Genomic DNA, 18,590 nt, shown 5'->3' with positions numbered 1-18,590 from the left:
TGTGATTGATTATAATTGCTCATTTCATGTCGTGGCTGTTCCAACTCAACTCAATCACAGCTGCTGTGAGTGAGGCACGCTTTGCAAGACGATCCGATTCTGCTCTAACGCAGGCACGTGCACACATACATCAAACGGGGCTTGAGCCCCTGCCCTTTTAACAGAGAATTGTCCACCAAAAGGCCCTTTTAGAAATGTCAGCCCCTGCCTCTCTTAACATTCTTTGCACGTCCCTGACCAACGCGGACCTGCACACAGTAAAAAAAAAAAAAAGCGATAGAAGCGACTGTCTAGAATAAACAGCTTCGAATTGCGAATGCTTCGAATTATTCGTTATTTTCGAATATTCGAATTTATTCGAATATACGGGGGATTTTCGGGCGAATATTCGAATGCTATTTTTGGCACATTTTCACAGCCCTATGTCACAGTGACATCATCAGTGAACTTGCTGTTGACGAACCTCATCGAGGGGAATCTGCTCCCCTCAGCCCTCCTCTGGATAACTACCAGACCTGCAGCAGCCAATCAGATCCCTCCTGATTGTGTTGACATGGAGACAGAAGTACGAGGGTTCACAGATCCCCAAAAGGAGGAGTTCTTCAGGAAGAGATTCAGTGATGATGAGAAGCTGGCCAGCAAAATAATCTCACACATGAAGACATCAAAGAGCCTCCACATCATGTGTCACATCCCAGTCTTCTGTTCGATCACCGTTACTGTTCTGGAGGACATGTTGAAGACAGACAAGAGAAAAAAGTTGCCCACGACCCAGACTCAGATGTACAGCCACTTCCTGTCGGTCCAGACAAAGAGGAAGTGGAAGAAGTATGATGACAGTCATGATGTGAATCAACAGCAGCTCATGGAGAAGGACAGGAAGGTTCTTCTGAAGCTGGGCAGGCTGGCGTTTGAACATCTGGAGAAAGGCAGTATCATGTTCTACCAAGAAGACCTGGAAAAGTGTGGCCTTGATGTGAAAGCAGCCTCGCTGTACTCAGGAGTGTGCACAGAGATCTTCAAAGAAGAGACTGTTCAATCTGACAGAAAGGTCTACAGCTTTGTTCATCTGAGCATCCAGGAGTTTATGGCTGCAGTCTACCTGTTCCACTGTTTCACACAGAAGAACATGAAGGTACTGGAGACATTCCTGGGAGGAGGAGGACCCTCGCTGACCTTGGAGGACTTCCTGAAAAGAGTCATGGTAAAATCCCAGGAGAGTAAAAATGGCCACCTGGACCTCTTTGTCCGCTTCCTTCATGGCCTCTTACTGGAGTCCAACCAGAGTCTGTTAGGAGGCCTGCTGGGTCAGAAAAACAGTCCAGAGTCCATCCAGAGAGTCATTAACAACCTGAAGGAGATGACCACTGAAAATCGCTCTCCCGAGAGAATTATCAACATCTTCCACTGTTTGACGGAAATGAACGACCACTCAGTACTTCAGGAGATCCAAAAGTACCTGAAGTCAGGGGACAGGCTGTCTCCATCCCAGTGTTCAGCTCTGGCCGCCATGCTGCTGATGTCAGAGGAGGTTCTGGATGAGTTGGACCTGGACAAATACAAAGCATCAGAGGATGGGCGACGGAGACTGATCCCAGCTGTGAGGAACTGCAGAAAGGCTCGGTTAGTATTCATGTGAATAGAAATATCATAGTCAATCTGACATTACAGTACACTATAATTAGAAACTAAGGTTGACACAAAAGCTCCAATAATACTGTCTGTGTAATAGGGACTGGTGGTATTTTGTGCAAAGTCCACAATAAAGCAGGGTAAAAACCAGAAAGATTCAATTCAAGGAAATTGCAAGTGTGGTTGCCGTGACACAAGTGACGAGGAATCAACTGGGAAATAAATTCCATCTTACTATTTATATTAGATACTGTGATGTCATTTATATTAAATACTCTGATGTCTGTGATGTCATTTATATTAGATACTGTGATGTCATTTATATTAGATACTGTGATAAGTGAAGCACGACCAAAAGCTTCACCTTTTTGTTGTACAGCCGCCCAACCCGGATAACATCACTAAAACAGTTTACAAAACACAGGTTCACTTTGATGGGTAAAAACTCTCTGACCGAATATACAATAGTGTGTTGCCTATAGCAACCACACTAACTAAACTAAGAGTCTAAAATCCCTGCTGGTTGAACCCACCAGACCAGTGGTTTGAACCCACTGACACTCAGTAGTGGAACTTAAAATAAAAATCACACCCAGTGTGAAGTGATCAGTGCCTTTCATGAGTTACAATGTCTTTCCTGATGGACACACACACAAAGCCAAATGTATCTATGGACAACTTATAAACAATGTATGTATGTCGGTGATCCACCTCGAAGCCAGATCAAAGCCTGCAGCTGTGGCCCAGCTTGAGGAGACAGGGATGAGAAATAGAGAGACTGAATGCTGGTCTCTAGCAGCTTGTTTGTAAAGCTTTTACACAGTTTAGCAGTGGTGGATAAAGTTACTCACATTACAAGTACAAGTAGCAATACTGCAATGTAGAAATACTCTGTTACAAGTAAAAGTCCAGAATTCAAAATGTACTTGAGTAAAAGTACGAAAGTATTGGCATCAAAATGTACTAAAAGTACAAAATGTTTGAAAATAGCAGATCTACAAGCTCACAACACGTCGCGATGCAATGCATTGTGAGCTTGTAGATCGGCTATTTTCAAATAGCCAAGGTATAAAATAGGTCTAAAGTGGTTTATGTATGTTTTATAATATTATAATTTACATCTGCAAAGAAACTAGAAACTAAAGTTTTCACATAATTGTAGAGGAGTAAAAGTACAATATTTGGATCTGAGATGTAGTGGAATAGAAGTGAAAGTATTGGAAATTGGAAATACTCAAGTATAGTACAAATACCTCAAAATTGTACTTAAGTACAGTACTTAAGTAAATGTACTTGGTTACTTTACACCACTGCAGTTTAGACAGTAAATATGCAATGTAGTTCAGTCTTCATTTCACACCTTCAACTGCTGGGTGAAAGCTTTGTTATCAAAATTGCTCTTCCTGTGTGGTGTCGTCTATTCCACACTCTGCTGTTAAATACTGTTTATGTCTGGATAACTAGATATGAGATATTTTATTTAACTTCCATGACAATGAATTATGAATAATTTGTTTTGATAATCTCTGATTTAATCTGCATTTACAGACTTGTTGGCAGTAAGCTCAGACAGACAGAGGTTGAAGTTGTGGCTTCAGCTCTCAGCTCTAATCCTTCCCATTTGAGAGAATTGGACCTCAGTGAAAACGACCTGAACGACTCAGGACTAGTGGAGCTGCTCTGTGAAGGACTGAAGAGTCTGCACTGTAAACTGGAGATTCTACAGTAAGATACATTTACCCGATTTATTGATTACTTCTGTATTGTGTGAATATAATATGAATGCTGTGGTGAGAATGTATTAACTCATTTAGTGCCTATCCCGAACATGTTCGGGATATTTTCAGTCCAATACAATTTTTTTTTTATTAATTGACTTACCCTGAGCTGCTTGTATAGTCGTGGGTGGTCCTGGCTCGTCCTACGCTAGCCAGCTAGCCATTTTACATGGTCCGACGATATATTCCATTAAAAATGGTTTAAAATACATTTTTGAGACCCCCAATGTTCACCAAATGTTCAGCGCCGCTTCCGGAACGTAGTCCAGTGTGCCTATCCCGAACATGTTCGGGATATTTAATGAAATGAATAAAATGATCCGAGGCCTTCTGAAGCCTGGGCCTAAATTTAAAATCCAGTGGTCCAAATCCTGGGGAAGCCATGCCGGCCGTGAGCCGCGAACGTAGCCGCGAATCGCCGCCGAATCGCCGCCGAATCGCCGCCGAATCCAATGAAAAACCACATCTTTGGAGGCCCATATCTCTGGATTGTGTTTTTAGGGATGCGCACCGAGGTTTATTTACGGCGAAATCGCCTAAAAATGATCTTTAACCTGTTATCAGTTCTCGGCCCGCCGGCGGGCCCAACGGCCGTACTTTGACAAACATTCACGTCCACGCAAGCGTGTGTTTCACCTACACGGGCATGTCGCATATCTATAGAAAGCCACAAGTCTTGTGATTACAGTACTGCAAACCACGTGTGTGTAGCATCAAAACTCGCGCTACTATCAACGTTGAAGTCCGACATACATAAACAAACAAATGTTGATAAAGTTGTAACTACTCACGTTCAGAGATGGTTTCTAGTCCACCAACATGATCTATTTCCACAATAATGATGTTCTTAGTTCGTGTAAAGTACACATAATCCAAGCCATTGATTGAAAATAGTCCAAACCATGTTTTCCTTCATGCCATCACTGTTCTCCATTGGCAGACATACAAACATGATGACGACGAAAGACAACTCTTCACGGTGTTTTGCATGTAAATCCAGTCCACATTTTCAGTATAACCCCTTGTTTGCTCTCAAAATCATAGCTCAAAATGGCCCCCAAACGATTGACACTTCATTTCACCCAATTAGAGCTTCTAGTCCTGCCCATCCCCCCAATAGCAACCAATGGTCTGTGTTCAGAGGCGGTGCATGGCCATGTTTCCTGTGCCATAGATTCAGCCAGTGGCAACAGGTTGTTCTGATGACTGGCACATCTTATAGCCAAAATAATTCTCAGAAAAATGATGCCTAATTTGTTTTAGCTGAAGTGAACTACAATACCCAAAAACCCCTGCGTAACAGCACCACTGGACGTGCGTAAATACGCAGCAGCGCGCCGAATGTCAGACCAAGAGTGTTAGGGCTGTCAGTAAAATAAATAAATAAAATAATAATAATAATAAATAAATACAAATAATAAAAAAATAAAATTAAAAAAATCCAGTCTATTAGCCCTTTTTTGACCTTTTTATAAATGTCTCCAAATGAAAACGCATAAACATACACTTAGTAAAACATGTGTAAAATATTCATATTCTGTAGTTTTATCATGTCCTTTGAAATTGGGCTAAGTAAGGCTTCAAAATGTGTCCACATTGTGTTTTTCAGCTCCTATATGATAATAACAGTGTTATGCAGGCATCTATTTACTGAAAATATTTAGGCGAGGATTAAAAACCTGCTATTCCAGTAAGTTAAAACTTGCATTACTCAATGTCAGTTGCATACAGAGTGATTATTTATTTCTGGGTAAAACTTCAAAATGTTTCCTTCAAAATGAGATCATGCCCAATGCATTACTCCAAATGGTTTAAAAACAACAATCAATTTACTTTGGGTACGTTGTGTATAGGCGTTTTTTGCAAATTATACAGGATTGTTAACAGGTTAAAATGACTAGATGGGAATAGCTATTCTGTTAGCATTAACATCCGGGACCTTTCCATGATGTGCACGAACGTGAGCACGCGCGTCACTGCAACGTGAGCCCCTGGATGCTGAAGCGCTCGCCTATGGGAGAAAGTCTGGCATTCCAGCGGCGCCATCTAGGGGCTGGCACTGGAAGCGTTAATACGCTTGATATCATGATAACCCAAGCATATGTGCCTGAGTAGACGTTAGAGTTACCGCAAACATATGTTTGAAAGTGTAATATCCCTTTAACGCAAATGTATAGGCTACTATGTCATACCACGGGATTGCACATCCAAAATAGCTGATACATTACAAGCTCACAACGCGTCGAGGACGCAACGATTGTGAGCCTGTAGATTGTCTATTTTTGACGTGTGACCCCAGGGAGTCCTCATATTATTTTGTGGGGTCTCCACTCTCCAGATGATTAAATAATTAATTTAATGACTTTTGAAATTGTAAAATATTACGGAAGAGGAAAACATTGTGAAAATAGACGATCTACAAGCTCACTGCAAAGTTCCAAGTGCTTGTCAGGTTGGGGCTCCCCAATTCAAATATGATTATCAATCAATACATTTGGTGTTTCATTCTTCATTCAGACTGGCTCACTGCAACTTGTCAGAGAGATGCTGTGAACTTCTGGTCTCAGCTGTAAGCTCTCATCCATCCCTAAGAGAGCTGGACCTGAGCTCCAACATGATGGTGAATGTTCCAGTCCTGGAGAACTGCAAGTGAGTAGACTTGAGCTGTGTCCATGTTAGTGCACTGAATGTGCACTGTTTCCCTCATGTGTATTTAGTATAGGGCTGTCAGTAGTTCACCTCCAAAATGTTTTTTTTTTTATTTTTTTGCTATTGATTACTCACGCCATGGAGACAGCAATATTTTTTTTGCCACATTCCTAAGACAAAACATGTATGACAATAAATGTACCCCCATTGATTCTGGATGGGGAACCAAATACATTCGGTTCCCCATGCATCTGGAATCAATGGAGGTAAATTTACTAAATTCAAATTGTCTTAGAAATGCGACACAACACAAAAATATATTATTGAACTCAAGTCTCCATGGCATGAGTAATCAATAGAAAAAAGTCATTTTGGGGGTGAACTACTCCTTTAAGACGATAATAACGAGTTAACGCACATTCCTTTTAACTGCACTTTTTTTGGGGACTTGCGCTTAATGTTTGAACCGTGGTTCACTCCAGGCGCTGAAGTAAACATGTTGTTGTAGTTTGATGAAACATAACATGAGGTAAACGTGTTGTTGTAGTTTCATTAAACATAACATGAGGTAAATGTGTTGTTGAAGTTTGACTAAACATAACATGAGGTAAAGGTGTTGTTGTAGTTTGATTAAACATAACATGAGGTAAAGGTGTTGTTGTAGTTTGATTAAACATAACATGAGGTAAACGTGTTGTAGTTTGATTAAACATAACATGAGGTAAACGAAACGTGTTGTAGTTTGATTAAACATAACATGAGGTAAACGTGTTGTAGTTTGATTAAACATAACATGAGGTAAAGGTGTTGATGTAGTTTGATTAAACATAACATGCCAACGAAAAAAGATCAAAGCTTATTATCTCCCAAGTAAAGCCTGTCCATACTGTCTCCGACCACCAAACCTTTTGTCGAAAAGGTCCGACTTTCCGACGTGCATCTTAACACCAAAATGCGTCTGTTGTTGCTACCTGCTCTGCAGCATACCATGCCAACTCATATAGAAAAATAAAAACACCATAGACCTGTGACTGCTGGTCTTTGAGTTGTTATTGTAAACATAACCATAACTGTAAACCTAACACTAAAACAATGGATAACAAAGCTTGACACTACATTTCCGATTTAAACATGGTTTAAAACCAGCCTAAACCTGCATCAAGCTCATTCGACACCCATTGATTAAATAGCTGACAGACAGGAGGGGGGCCATAGAGGCAGGGGTCCCTGACCCCCAGGTCCCAGGTGAAAAAACACTAAATGGCCCACAGAGACAGGGGTCAAACCAGAACCCTGAACAAAATGGTATTTCACCAGCAATTAAGGCAGTTAACTCTCCTACTGCCAGATTATTTATTTATTTATTGGGTCTGGCGCCATCAAAAAGCGGCTTACCTTTGCGACGTTATAGTAGATAGACAGACAGACATTTATTTATTTATTTTTATTTTTTTTGGTTGTGCAATAGTGCACTTTGGTCTGCCAGGCAGACCAAGTCATGCGAGAATGAATGTGAATTTGCCTGTTATGTGTTGAAGAAGAAGAAGACCAGTCACTGGCCACAGAGCCTTACAGCCAGAGGAAATCAACAAGGAAGTGAATTGTTCTCCGTTGATCTAACGCATAATGGATTTTTTACACCATCACCGCGGAAAATGTGTTTACAGTAGACGGCCGCGCGACCCCTCATCAACTTACAGTCATCAGACGAACGAACCGAACGAGCGCCGTATTGGCATCGAGGTTCTGCAAAAAATGGGGCGAACGTTAACGTTCAAAGCGTGGGGAGAGTTAAAAATGAACTAAATTCAAAACATAATTGTATGCGGTCAGAGGGAAACAAATCCATAGGATAAAAGAAGGGATAAAAGGAGAGTGGAGTTCTCTAGAGGTTAAGGTGGAGTCTGAGGAGGAGATGAGATCCAAACTGGGCAGCAGTGAGTACTGTATGTCTGGATGGGCTGCAGGACCAAGATAATGATAGGAGAAACACTGTAGTGTCAGTTAGTGGAGACGTTGTTGCGACCGTAAGGTCGCAGTTTAGTATCAAAACCTCCACCGGCCGTCCGTCACGTCCGTCACGTCACACGTCACACGTCACACCTTTGCCCTGCTCAAATCTGGGCTCGTTTGTGTATTGTATGACATCACGCCACATCATCGGCTGAGGACTGTGTGATGTCATCATATCTCCATATATGGAGACATAAGTTGCTCATGCCCAAATATGGGCTGGTGAGGTCAGACTTAGTGTGATGCGTAGGTTATCTCCATATATGGAGATTCAACTTCAATGAGTAACCATGGCAAACTGTCAACTGCCCGTATGTCTTGATAATTGGTAAAACAAACTTTTGGCCTATTTGTGGAGATAAGCGACCAACGGTCGCTTATCTCCCGATTAGGGAGTCTTACTGGTGTTAGACACTGAGACATTGATGCATTGTTGTTCTACTTCCTACAGAGTGAAACATGGAGGAGAAGATTGGCTTAATCCTCAACTCATTACCAGATGTGAGTATCTGTCTGTCTGTGTCAATATCACACATTGTCATTTTACACACTGTTGTATGCTTGGTTGGCTCCTCCCCAGATGCTGTTCTGAAAACTCTTCAGGAGAGCTTCCAGGGAATTCAGGTTTCTCTGCTCTTGGCCTGGTCCTTAACACCAGCAAGACTAAGTTTAAACACACCACCAAATAATAACAGGCCAATAAAACATGTTTTCTATTAAAGAATGCTCACATTTGACTGAGTTGACATGTTGATGCTGGAATCCAGGATTGCAGAGATTCCATTATTTGGACCAGATGGCTTGTAGATTGGCTATATTTCCTAAAACAACCGATCTAAAGCTCACCATGCATTTTGAGCTTTTAGATCATCTATATTTGAAATTTAGACAAAAGTCGCAGATTTACCACCTCAAAATGTGTAACATCCTGACGGGCTCTGAATTTGTAAAGTATGTTTGAAAAGTGAAAACAAACAAACAGGTTGTGAGCTTGTTGATCTGCAATATAAAAAAAAGATCGACTGATCGTGTGTGTGTGTGTGTGTGTGTGTGTGTGTGTGTGTGTGTGTGTGTGTGTGTGTGTGTGTGTATGTTTAACTCCACGTTAAAACAAAGCCGTCGTAACTGCAGGGAAGAAAGTAGTGTTGATTTTGACAGCAACTTTTAATTTAGTTTTAGTCATAGTGGTTTGAATAAAACTCCATTTAGTTTTAGTAATTTTTTTGTCATCTGAAATGTTTTAGTTTTGGTCTAGTTTTAGTCGATTAAATATCATATGATTTATTTTTACTAAATCTTCAGTTGATTTAGTCGACTAAAATGTATTTTGATGGACCTTGATGGTATCATAATGGATGATTTTAAACTTGGCTGCATGCTGAAAATAGCAGATCTACAAGCTCACAACGTACCACAGCGTGACGCGTTGTGAGCTTGTAGATCTGCCATTTTCAGCAACATTTATTTTATTTCTACTGCAGCTCTTCTCCACTAGTCCCTCCCTAACATTTTAGTCTAGTTTTTATTTGTTGACTAAATTGTCAATATATTTAGTTTTAGTTTTAGTCAGAGTTTAGATCTTATTTAGTTTTCGTCAGTGAAAAAAAAGCGAGTCGACGAACATTTAGTCATAGTTTGTTATTAATCCACGCAATCCCATACAGGATGGCATTACGCTATCCATTTCAATAGGTTTTAGAGTCTAAATAACAATAGACATCTTTAAGCGTATATTTGCAACGACTCGCTCTGACATCTAACTACATCTATCTCTCAGTCCGTCCTAATTTCAACATCAGAAACCTTGCCTATGACCCAATGCATTGGTCCTCCTCTGTAACCTGAGATTAACTGCAGCTTGCTGCTGGATCTGACTGTTGCTTGTATTATCAGAGTAGTTATTTTGAATCTAGGATAATTAGATCCAAGGAGATGTTTTTGAATATTAACTAAACCTTCGAATCAATATCCCAACAAGTTAGGCCACACTTAGATTATAGGTTCAACACATCCTATTTAAGCAGATCTCTATGGTTATACATTTCATAATGATGCATATAAAAATCAGATTTTGAATGATATATTTTGCAGGTAAATGTATTAAAGAAATAAAAGCTTTTACAGAAATAGAAAAAGGCAAAAGCATTCAAAGTACATTTCAATGTTCCCAATTTAGTCTAAATCATCGTTTCCATTTTTACACTATAATGATAATAATCATCATAGTAAGAAAGCAGAATAAATTCTTATCACCCTTTCAAAGGTTAGAGATGCACCAACCGGTTGATCATTTCCATTCCATACTTTCTTTTACAGAATTAAAATTGTTAATCCTGGGGGCTCTCTCTCTGTCAGATTGGTGCAAGAGGTCTTTTGGCGTGCGACCTCTCGCTGGGGTAGAGAGCCCAATGTTCCTTCTGAAGGGGACAGTATACTGTATATACACCTCTGCCAGACTTTGTCTGAATTCACTTCCCCATAAGTGTGCCCAAGTTGCTTCTGTATTTGTTGTTTTCCATTTCAACCAAATTTCCCCCATGTGTGTCTCTACATAACAGGATGCAGGTGTGTGGTAATCCGTCACATTTAGCCTCATTTAGCCTTCAACAATCCACAAATAATATTTTGCATCCAGCATTTAAGCAGTACAAAGATGCTTATCTTCGGCTTGATCTAAAATTAAGGGAAAACAGGGTTGAAACGCTGATCTAAAAGCCCAGTCTTTTAGACAAGTTTTAGTCAACAAAATCAACACTAAAAGAAAGGTTACTAATACGCGCGCGTGTGTGTGTGTGTGTGTGTGTGTGTGTGTGTGTGTGTGTGTGTGTGTGTGTGTGTGTGTGTGTGTGGAAAATAGCACATTAACAAGCTTGCGGTGCCGTGCTGCAAGCTTGTAGATCTGCTATTTTTGAAAAATCATGAATATTTGTGCAGGTCTTTGAATATTTTTGACCCGATTCCATTCCAAACCGTTCTTCTAAATTAGTGGTCCTCGAACCTTTTCATGTCACGGACCCCCAAAATTACATTGATTTGGTCGCGGACCCCGTCTCAAAATGTGTTGTTGCAGGGACCCCCGGAAGCAAAGTTGGCTTTGAAAAATACACCATTCAAAGGTTTGCACAAATGTTCATGCTTTTAAAAAAATAGCAGATCTACAAGCTCACAGCACGTTATTTGGTCACTGGGTGCCAGAGTAGTGGGCGGCGACCTCCACCTGTCCGGGGACCCCACAGGGGTCCTTGGGGGCTTACCAGGTGGTCCCCAGTAAACTAGTTCACGCAACATTTTATGTATTAATGCATATTGCTCTCTGTTCGCTATTCAAAAATACAGATCTACAAGTTCATAGCGCATCATTTGGTCACTGGGTGCCAGACTACTGGGCAGAAACTTCCACCCGTCCGGGGACCCCACAGGGGTCCTTGGGGGCTTACCAGGGGGTCCCCAGTAAACTAGTTCACGCCACATTTTATGTACTTTATCCATATTGCTCTGTTGGCTATTCAAAAATACAGATCTACAAGCTCATAGGGTAATATTTGGTCATTTGGTGCCAGAGTAGTTGGCGGGGATACCCCCCTGGTCCGCGTGCACCAGGGGGTCCCCAGTAAACTAGTTTGTGCCACATTTTATACTTTAAGCATTTTCTCTGTTGGCTATTCAAAAATACAGATCTACAAGCCCATAGGGCATCATTAATTGGTCATTAATGATTGGTCATCATCATTTGGTCATTTGGTGCCAGAGTAGTTGGCGGGGATCCCCCCCTGGTCCGCGGACCCCCAGGGGTCACGGATTGTGCACCAGAGGGTCCCCAGTAAACTACTTTGTGCCACATTTTATACTTTGAGCATTTTGTTCTCTATTGGCTATTCTAAAAATAGCAGATCTACAACCTCATAGGTTGTCATTTGGTCGTTTGGTGCCAGACTAGTGGGCGGAAACTTCCACCTGTCCGGGGACCCCACAGGGGTCCTTGAGGGCTTACCAGGGGGTCCCCAGTAAACTAGTTCACGCCACATTTTATGCACTTTATCCATATTGCTCTGTATTGGCTATTTAAAAATAGCAGATCTACAAGCACATCATTTGGACACAGGGTGTCACACTAGGGTGCGAGGACCCCCATCCGTCCGCTTCACCCACAGGGGTCAAAATAGCAGACGTACAACCTCAGGGCGTGCTGCGAGTTTGTAGATCTGCTCTTTTTGAAAAAACCTGAAAAGGTGTGAATATTTCACCCCATTCTATAAATATCTTCCAAATCAGTGCTTCTCAAACTTTTTCATGTCAAGGACCCCCAAAATGACACGTTTGGCCGGGGACCCCCATCTCAAAATATCTTGTTCCAGTCACAAATGTTCGCTTTTATAAATAATTATTCAAAGGAAAAAATACATAAAAATAAGAAATAGCAGACCTACAAGCTCGCAGCGCGGCACTCGGTGCCGCGCTGTGAGCTTGTAGATCTGCTATTTTTCAATAGTTAAAGCATAAAATAATTAATAAAGCGGTTCCATGTCTTATTTCAAGTGTGTGTGCGTGCGTGTGTGTGTGTGTGTGTGTGTGTGTGTGTGTGTGTGTGTTTGTTGTTGTTGTTGCGTGTCAGTCAGTGAATGATGTATTTAATGTTTACTGTGTGTTTCTCATCAGATTTCCAGAGTCTCACTCTGGACACAAACACAGCACACAGACTCCTCTCAGTGTCTGACAACAACAGGAAGGTGACACGTGGTGAGGGACAGGATCAATCATATCCTGAACATTCTGACAGGTTTGATGGATGCTCTCAGGTTCTGTGTACAGAGGGTCTGACTGGACGCTGTTACTGGGAGGTAGAGTACAGTGGAGGGGTTAGGATAGCAGTGACTTATAGAGGAATCAGCAGGAAAGGACTTGGTAATGACTGTGGGCTTGGATACAATAACATGTCCTGGAGTCTGGTCTGTGATGGTCACAGTGATAACAGTTACAGTGTCACACACAACAGTAAGCAGACTGTCCTCCCTGTCAGGGCCTCTAGGGGGGGCTCCAACAGAGTAGCAGTGTTTGTGGACTGTCCTGCTGGTACTCTGTCCTTCTACACAGTGTCCTCTGACTCACTCACACACCTGTACTCCTTCCACACCAAATTCACTGAACCTCTCTATGCTGGGTTCAAGTTATGGTACTACTCCTCCTCCTCCTCCTCAGTGTGTCTGTGTGAGCAGAGATAGAGTCTCTATGTGAGGGTGACATCAGGTCGCCATGGTTACTCAACAATAACATGTTTGAGTGAGTGCAGGTTGTCATGGCTACCACGTCATGGACTCCATATTTGGGCATGAGTGACTCGTGGTGACATCACGGTGACATCATCATGATGATGTAATCAGCAGCACAGTGACATCACACATTACAGCTCCTGTAGATTCAGTGTTTCTCTGACGTTGTCATGACAACACCCCCATGTGTTTGACCTTTGACCCCGGACCCCCATGAGAAAAGATTTGTGTAGTTAAAAATCAAACCTCGGTTCGAAGTGAAGCGGTGGACAGATAAAACCTCTATTCTGAATGTATTTGTGGCTTACTACATATTTTAAACCCTGAAGGCCAAATTATCATGTGAAGCTTGACCAATCCTCAAAGTATCCATTCATCTAACCGGGAGGGACATCGACATTTTGCTTTTTGAAAAAGCCTATTCATTCTGGACTGATATTTTACACGTACGGGACAGGAAAAACCTGTTCATCCTGGCCTGGAGTGACCATATATGGACATAAGGTAACATACTTTGTGTTTTTGAAAAACCCTGTTCATTCTGGACTGAGATCACCATATATGGTAATTAAACGGACTTTCTGTTTTTGGAAAAGCCTGTTCATTCTGGACTGAAATGACCATACGTGATACACACAAAGCCATTCATTGGAAGCGGTTTTCACCGCTTCAAAAATGTTACAAATTATATAAAAGAAACACAAACATTTTCCCTAAAATAGCAGATCTACAAGTTCACAGCGCGGCACTGAGTGCCGAGTCCCCGAGCTTGTAGATCTGCTATTTTTGAAAAATCGTGAACACTACTTTTTTTTTACCAGATTCTGCTAAATCAGTGGTTCTCAAACCTTTTTCATGTCAAGGACCCCCAAAATGACATGTAATTGGTCGCTGACGCCCCCCCCCCCCCCCATCTCAAAATGTGTTGTTCCAGGGACCCCCAGAAGCAAAGTTTGCTTTTAAAAATATACATTCAAAGGTTTGCACAAATGTTCATGGTTTAAAAAAAATCTACAAAGATCTACAAACTCATAGCACGTATTTTGGTCGTTTCGTGTCAGAATGGTGTTCGGTGACCTCCATGCGTCTGGGGACCCCACAAGGGTCATGGACTGCGTACCAGGGGGTCCCCAGTAAAAACAACATTTTAACCACTTTAAGATTATTTTTCGGGGGTGGGTGGGGCCTGGTGGCTGGCTATTAAAGAATACAGATCTACAAGCTCACAGCGCGTCGTTTGGTCGTTTCGTACCAGAGTGGTGTTCGGTGACCTCCATGCGTCTGGGGACCCCACAAGGGTCGTGGACTGCGTACCAGGGGGTCCCCAGGAAAAGTAGTTAACATAGCATCACACTCATTTGAACCACTGTATTCATTTGTATTTTGGCTATTCAAAAACAGCAGATCTACAAGCTAAAAAAAAGTTGAACTTTCTTTTAAATATACAAATGTTGTTTAGGGGTCCCTGGTACAAATATGTTCAGATGGGGGTCCCTGGTACAAATATGTTCAAATGGGGGTCCCTGGTCAAATCCATATTAATGTCAAACTCTATGGTATAAAATGAGTCATCGCCACAGGGAGCTTTAGATCTTAGATTAGATCAGATAGAAGTGCACAAACCTCCACTCCACACATTTATAAATATGTATCATAAATACTGTCCATCAATGATGATGATGTAAATATCAGTGTCATACTTGTGTCTCTTATGTAGATACAAACTCATATTTTATGTATATTTTATTTTTGATATTTTTATACAATAGACAGAAATAAACTGTATATTTGATCATGTAATTGTCACAGTATCAATATTGTTTCTTGTATATAAACCTTTATACTGAACCACTTGAACCCCATATACTTTATTGACTGGGGTTCCCCAGGGTTCTGTAATTGGTCCTCTGCTTTTCCCCCACCTCTACACCAGATCTCTTGGGTGAAAATAGCAGATCTACAAGCCATTCTAATAGCTAAGATCTACATCACAAAGTGACACATTGTGAGCAGTGTTCATTTTGATAGCAAATTATTGTGTCATATTTTAATCATACTGTTTTTATTATTATAATTTGTTTTTGTCTAGTTTTAGTTGACTAAATGTCATAGCATTTTAGTTGACCAGATCAACCGTTTATTTAGTCGACTAAAATGAAAATGAAAATTCTTGGAGGGCTGTGATGGCATCTTAATGCCTGATTTATACTTACTGTAGCTCTGTGCCAAAGAAATGTTGATCTACAAGCTCACAGCATGTCTGTGACGCGTTGTGAACTTGTAGATCAGCTATTCTCAGAGAGAGCAACACCCGAGTGCAACCAAACATAAAATGACTTGTCTTTTAGTTCTACTGGATCTCTTCTCCACTTGTCCCTCCCTGACATTTTAGTCTAGTTTTTATTTGTTGATGAAATGTTCAATATGTTTTGTCAGAATGTTGTCAATCACTCTGTATTCAAACATCTACTGAATGTGTTGTTAATGAACTCAAATCAATCATTGTTTATTCATTGATTCATTATCAGATCATTATTTCATCACTCATTCCATTATTTTTGCTTTCATTGAATATTAATGTGATGCTGTTCTCATTGTTCACATGTTATTGCATGATCATGTGTAGAAGTAATAATTGTTTAATAAATTGATCGCTGACAGTCTGCCGTTGTTCCTGCGTATTGATATGCATAGTGTTGTCATGACAACATGGCCACAGCTCATTGGTCATGTATAATAACTAGGTTGGAAACAAAGGTCTTGTGTTCATGATTCGCTGCAATCCAGGATGGCTTGGTTCGAGGCTTAACATAATTGTTATAAATATTTTTGTAAATGTCTATGGGGAAAATGAAAGGGACAGCAAACCACTTCCGCTGTGATGCTCTATATGTACATGGTACGTAACGTACCGATAGTAGGCTACTGTATCTACCATCTGTACTGAGAAGAACACAGTAGCCTGGGTCATAGCAGGTCACAGGCCACTCGATACAAAGCTTACAACAAACTGTAAAGTTGTCAAAATGTTAACTTATTCACTGATTGCGACCGTCGCATTTACTACCAAAACCTCCACAGGCTGTCTGTCCGTCCGTCCGTCAGTGAGTGAGTCAGTCAGTCACACTTTTGTCCTGCTTATATCTCCACAACCGTTGCCCCCATCCATGCCACATTTTGCACACACACTCCTTACCTGCCAAACTACAACCTCCAAGGACCCCCGGAGCTCCAGGGACCCCCAGGTCCCTGGGGGACCCCCAGGTGTAAAAAAATGTCCCTCCGTGAGTGACACATCACACGTCACACTTTTCCCCTGCTCATATCTCCACAACTGTTGCCCCCATCCATGCCACATTTTGCACACACACTCCTTACCTGCCAAACTACAACCTCCAAGGACCCCCGGAGCTACAGGGACCCCCAGCTCCCTGGGGGACCCCCAGATGTAAAAAAAAACCCCAAATGTGCAAAAATTACCAAATGACCACCCCAACGGGCCTGCTCACGGGGAATTCCCGGGGACCACCGACTCCTGGTGCTCCAGAACGGATGCAAAAGTGGTGGTGCCCCCAGTGGAGGACCCCCTACACTGCAGCTCACATAAACTGCCGTAACTCCGGCTAGGAGCGACCGGGAGAGCCGGGGCCGGTACCTATTCGTCCGCCTCGGCGCCGCGCAGACCCCACCCCTCATTTCTCACATGGCCCTCTTCTAGCGCCACCATCAGGCCGATTCTTGCAAAGCCACCTACGGTCGCTTATCTCCCGATTAGGGAGTCTTACTGGTGGATACAGAAGCACACATAGATAAGAGTTGTCTAAGTGGTGACGCACTTCCTTTCTCAGAATGTCATCCAGGAGTCCCATGTTTGCCTCCTGCACCTTGATGGTGTGGGAGAAGAAAACCTAGGTTTTCCTGGGGTAGACCTTTTCCTCCGGGGGTCTTTTCACGCCGATGATCAGCGACGCCTCGGAAATGTCCTCTTGAATGGCGGCGCCTGCCTTCTCGTAATACTTCTGGTGAATGGCCCTCCGGTTGGACGGCTGCACCAGGACCTTGTGCCCGGCCTGGGTCAGCTCCTGGACGTGGCGCGGCGCCAGCGGCACCCTCCTCTCCCACGGGTTGATGTCCTCGCGGCGGATGGCGACGACGCTCTTATGGTGCTCATAGCGCCGCTGGCTGCTGAGGCAGGCCCTTGTGGTTCTCCTGCTCTGGTGACTCAGAACTCTGAACATGGCGTCAATAAGTATTGAGTCTGACTTGTGCTTTATGAATTATCTAACTACTATTACGGTGAAACCTGGACACAGAACACCATATATGGGCATAAACGGGTGAAACAGTGCCCAAATTCGGAACTGACATCACTGATACTGCCGGGAATGGCTTGATTTTCTACGTGTCATTAGTTTTAGGCATAGTTTTACAGGGGGTTAGGGTTTGGCATATAGTGGTTAACATCCACCAGGTTAGCATTCACCAGCGCCGGCAGGTTAGCAATTTCACCAGGTTAGCATTCACCAGCATCAAACTAATGGGACGTCGAACAAATGCTACGTCGCAATATCGACGATACCGCCGCCATGGTAACAGCTGCATGCTGAAACAGTGCCCAAATTTGGAGATGACTGACATCACTGATACGCCTGGGTTCTCCAACATTACTACTGAGACTCCTACATTCAATCCCTCATATACTGTGCAAGGATTATGATTAATAATTCATAAAGCCAATTTATAAAGCCTAGCCAAAGTCGGACTCAATAAAATACATGATAGTCTTGATCCAAGGTTAGTAAAGTAAATAAAGTAATTTTTCAATGGTTTATCCACCGAGCATTTTTGGCGCTATTTAAGGATGTCTAAAATACGTCTAATGGCTAGGCTAGGGGTCATCCCCCTGTTTGCACAACATACAAAATGAGTGGACAGAGATACTCCTGAAGGCTGTAACTGTGAGAGGGAACACATGGAACCATAGCAACTCTGCTCATTCCCATCCCTCTATAAATCCCACCCAAGGGGTGTGGTATCGTACCTCTGACCTCACCAGGCCCTATATGGAGTGAAGGGGTGTGGTGTCAAACCTCTGACCTCACCAGGCCCTATATGGAGTGAAGGGGTGTGGTGTCGTACCTCTGACCTCACCAGGCCCTATATGGAGTGAAGCGGTGTGGTGTCGTACCTCTGAGCTCACCAGGCCCTATATGGAGTGAAGGGGTGTGGTGTCACCAGACCCCTGACCTCA

At 42.4% G+C, this 18,590-nt stretch overlaps 1 protein-coding gene and 1 pseudogene across 2 annotated transcripts in view; one reads left to right on the top strand and one right to left on the bottom strand.

Moving 5' to 3' along the window:
* The window catches only part of LOC308292798 (ankyrin repeat and IBR domain-containing protein 1-like), a 101,587-nt pseudogene that overhangs the window by 61,999 nt on the left and 20,998 nt on the right, over window positions 1-18,590 (bottom strand). The window lies entirely within an intron of this gene.
* LOC308292276 (protein NLRC3-like) lies at window positions 554-17,251 on the top strand (the record flags this gene model as incomplete). Its single annotated transcript, XM_080734591.1, has 4 exons — window positions 554-1,623; window positions 3,181-3,272; window positions 10,631-10,637; window positions 17,188-17,251. The coding sequence occupies 4 exons, from the start codon at window positions 554-556 to the stop codon at window positions 17,249-17,251; spliced, it is 1,233 nt and encodes a 410-aa protein (XP_080590717.1).

Source organism: Nannobrachium achirus (assembly GCF_963921795.1).
Source record: "Nannobrachium achirus genome assembly, chromosome: 10".
NCBI classification, from domain to species: Eukaryota; Metazoa; Chordata; class Actinopteri; order Myctophiformes; family Myctophidae; genus Nannobrachium; species Nannobrachium achirus.
This window is presented reverse-complemented; position numbering and strand designations above follow the sequence as displayed.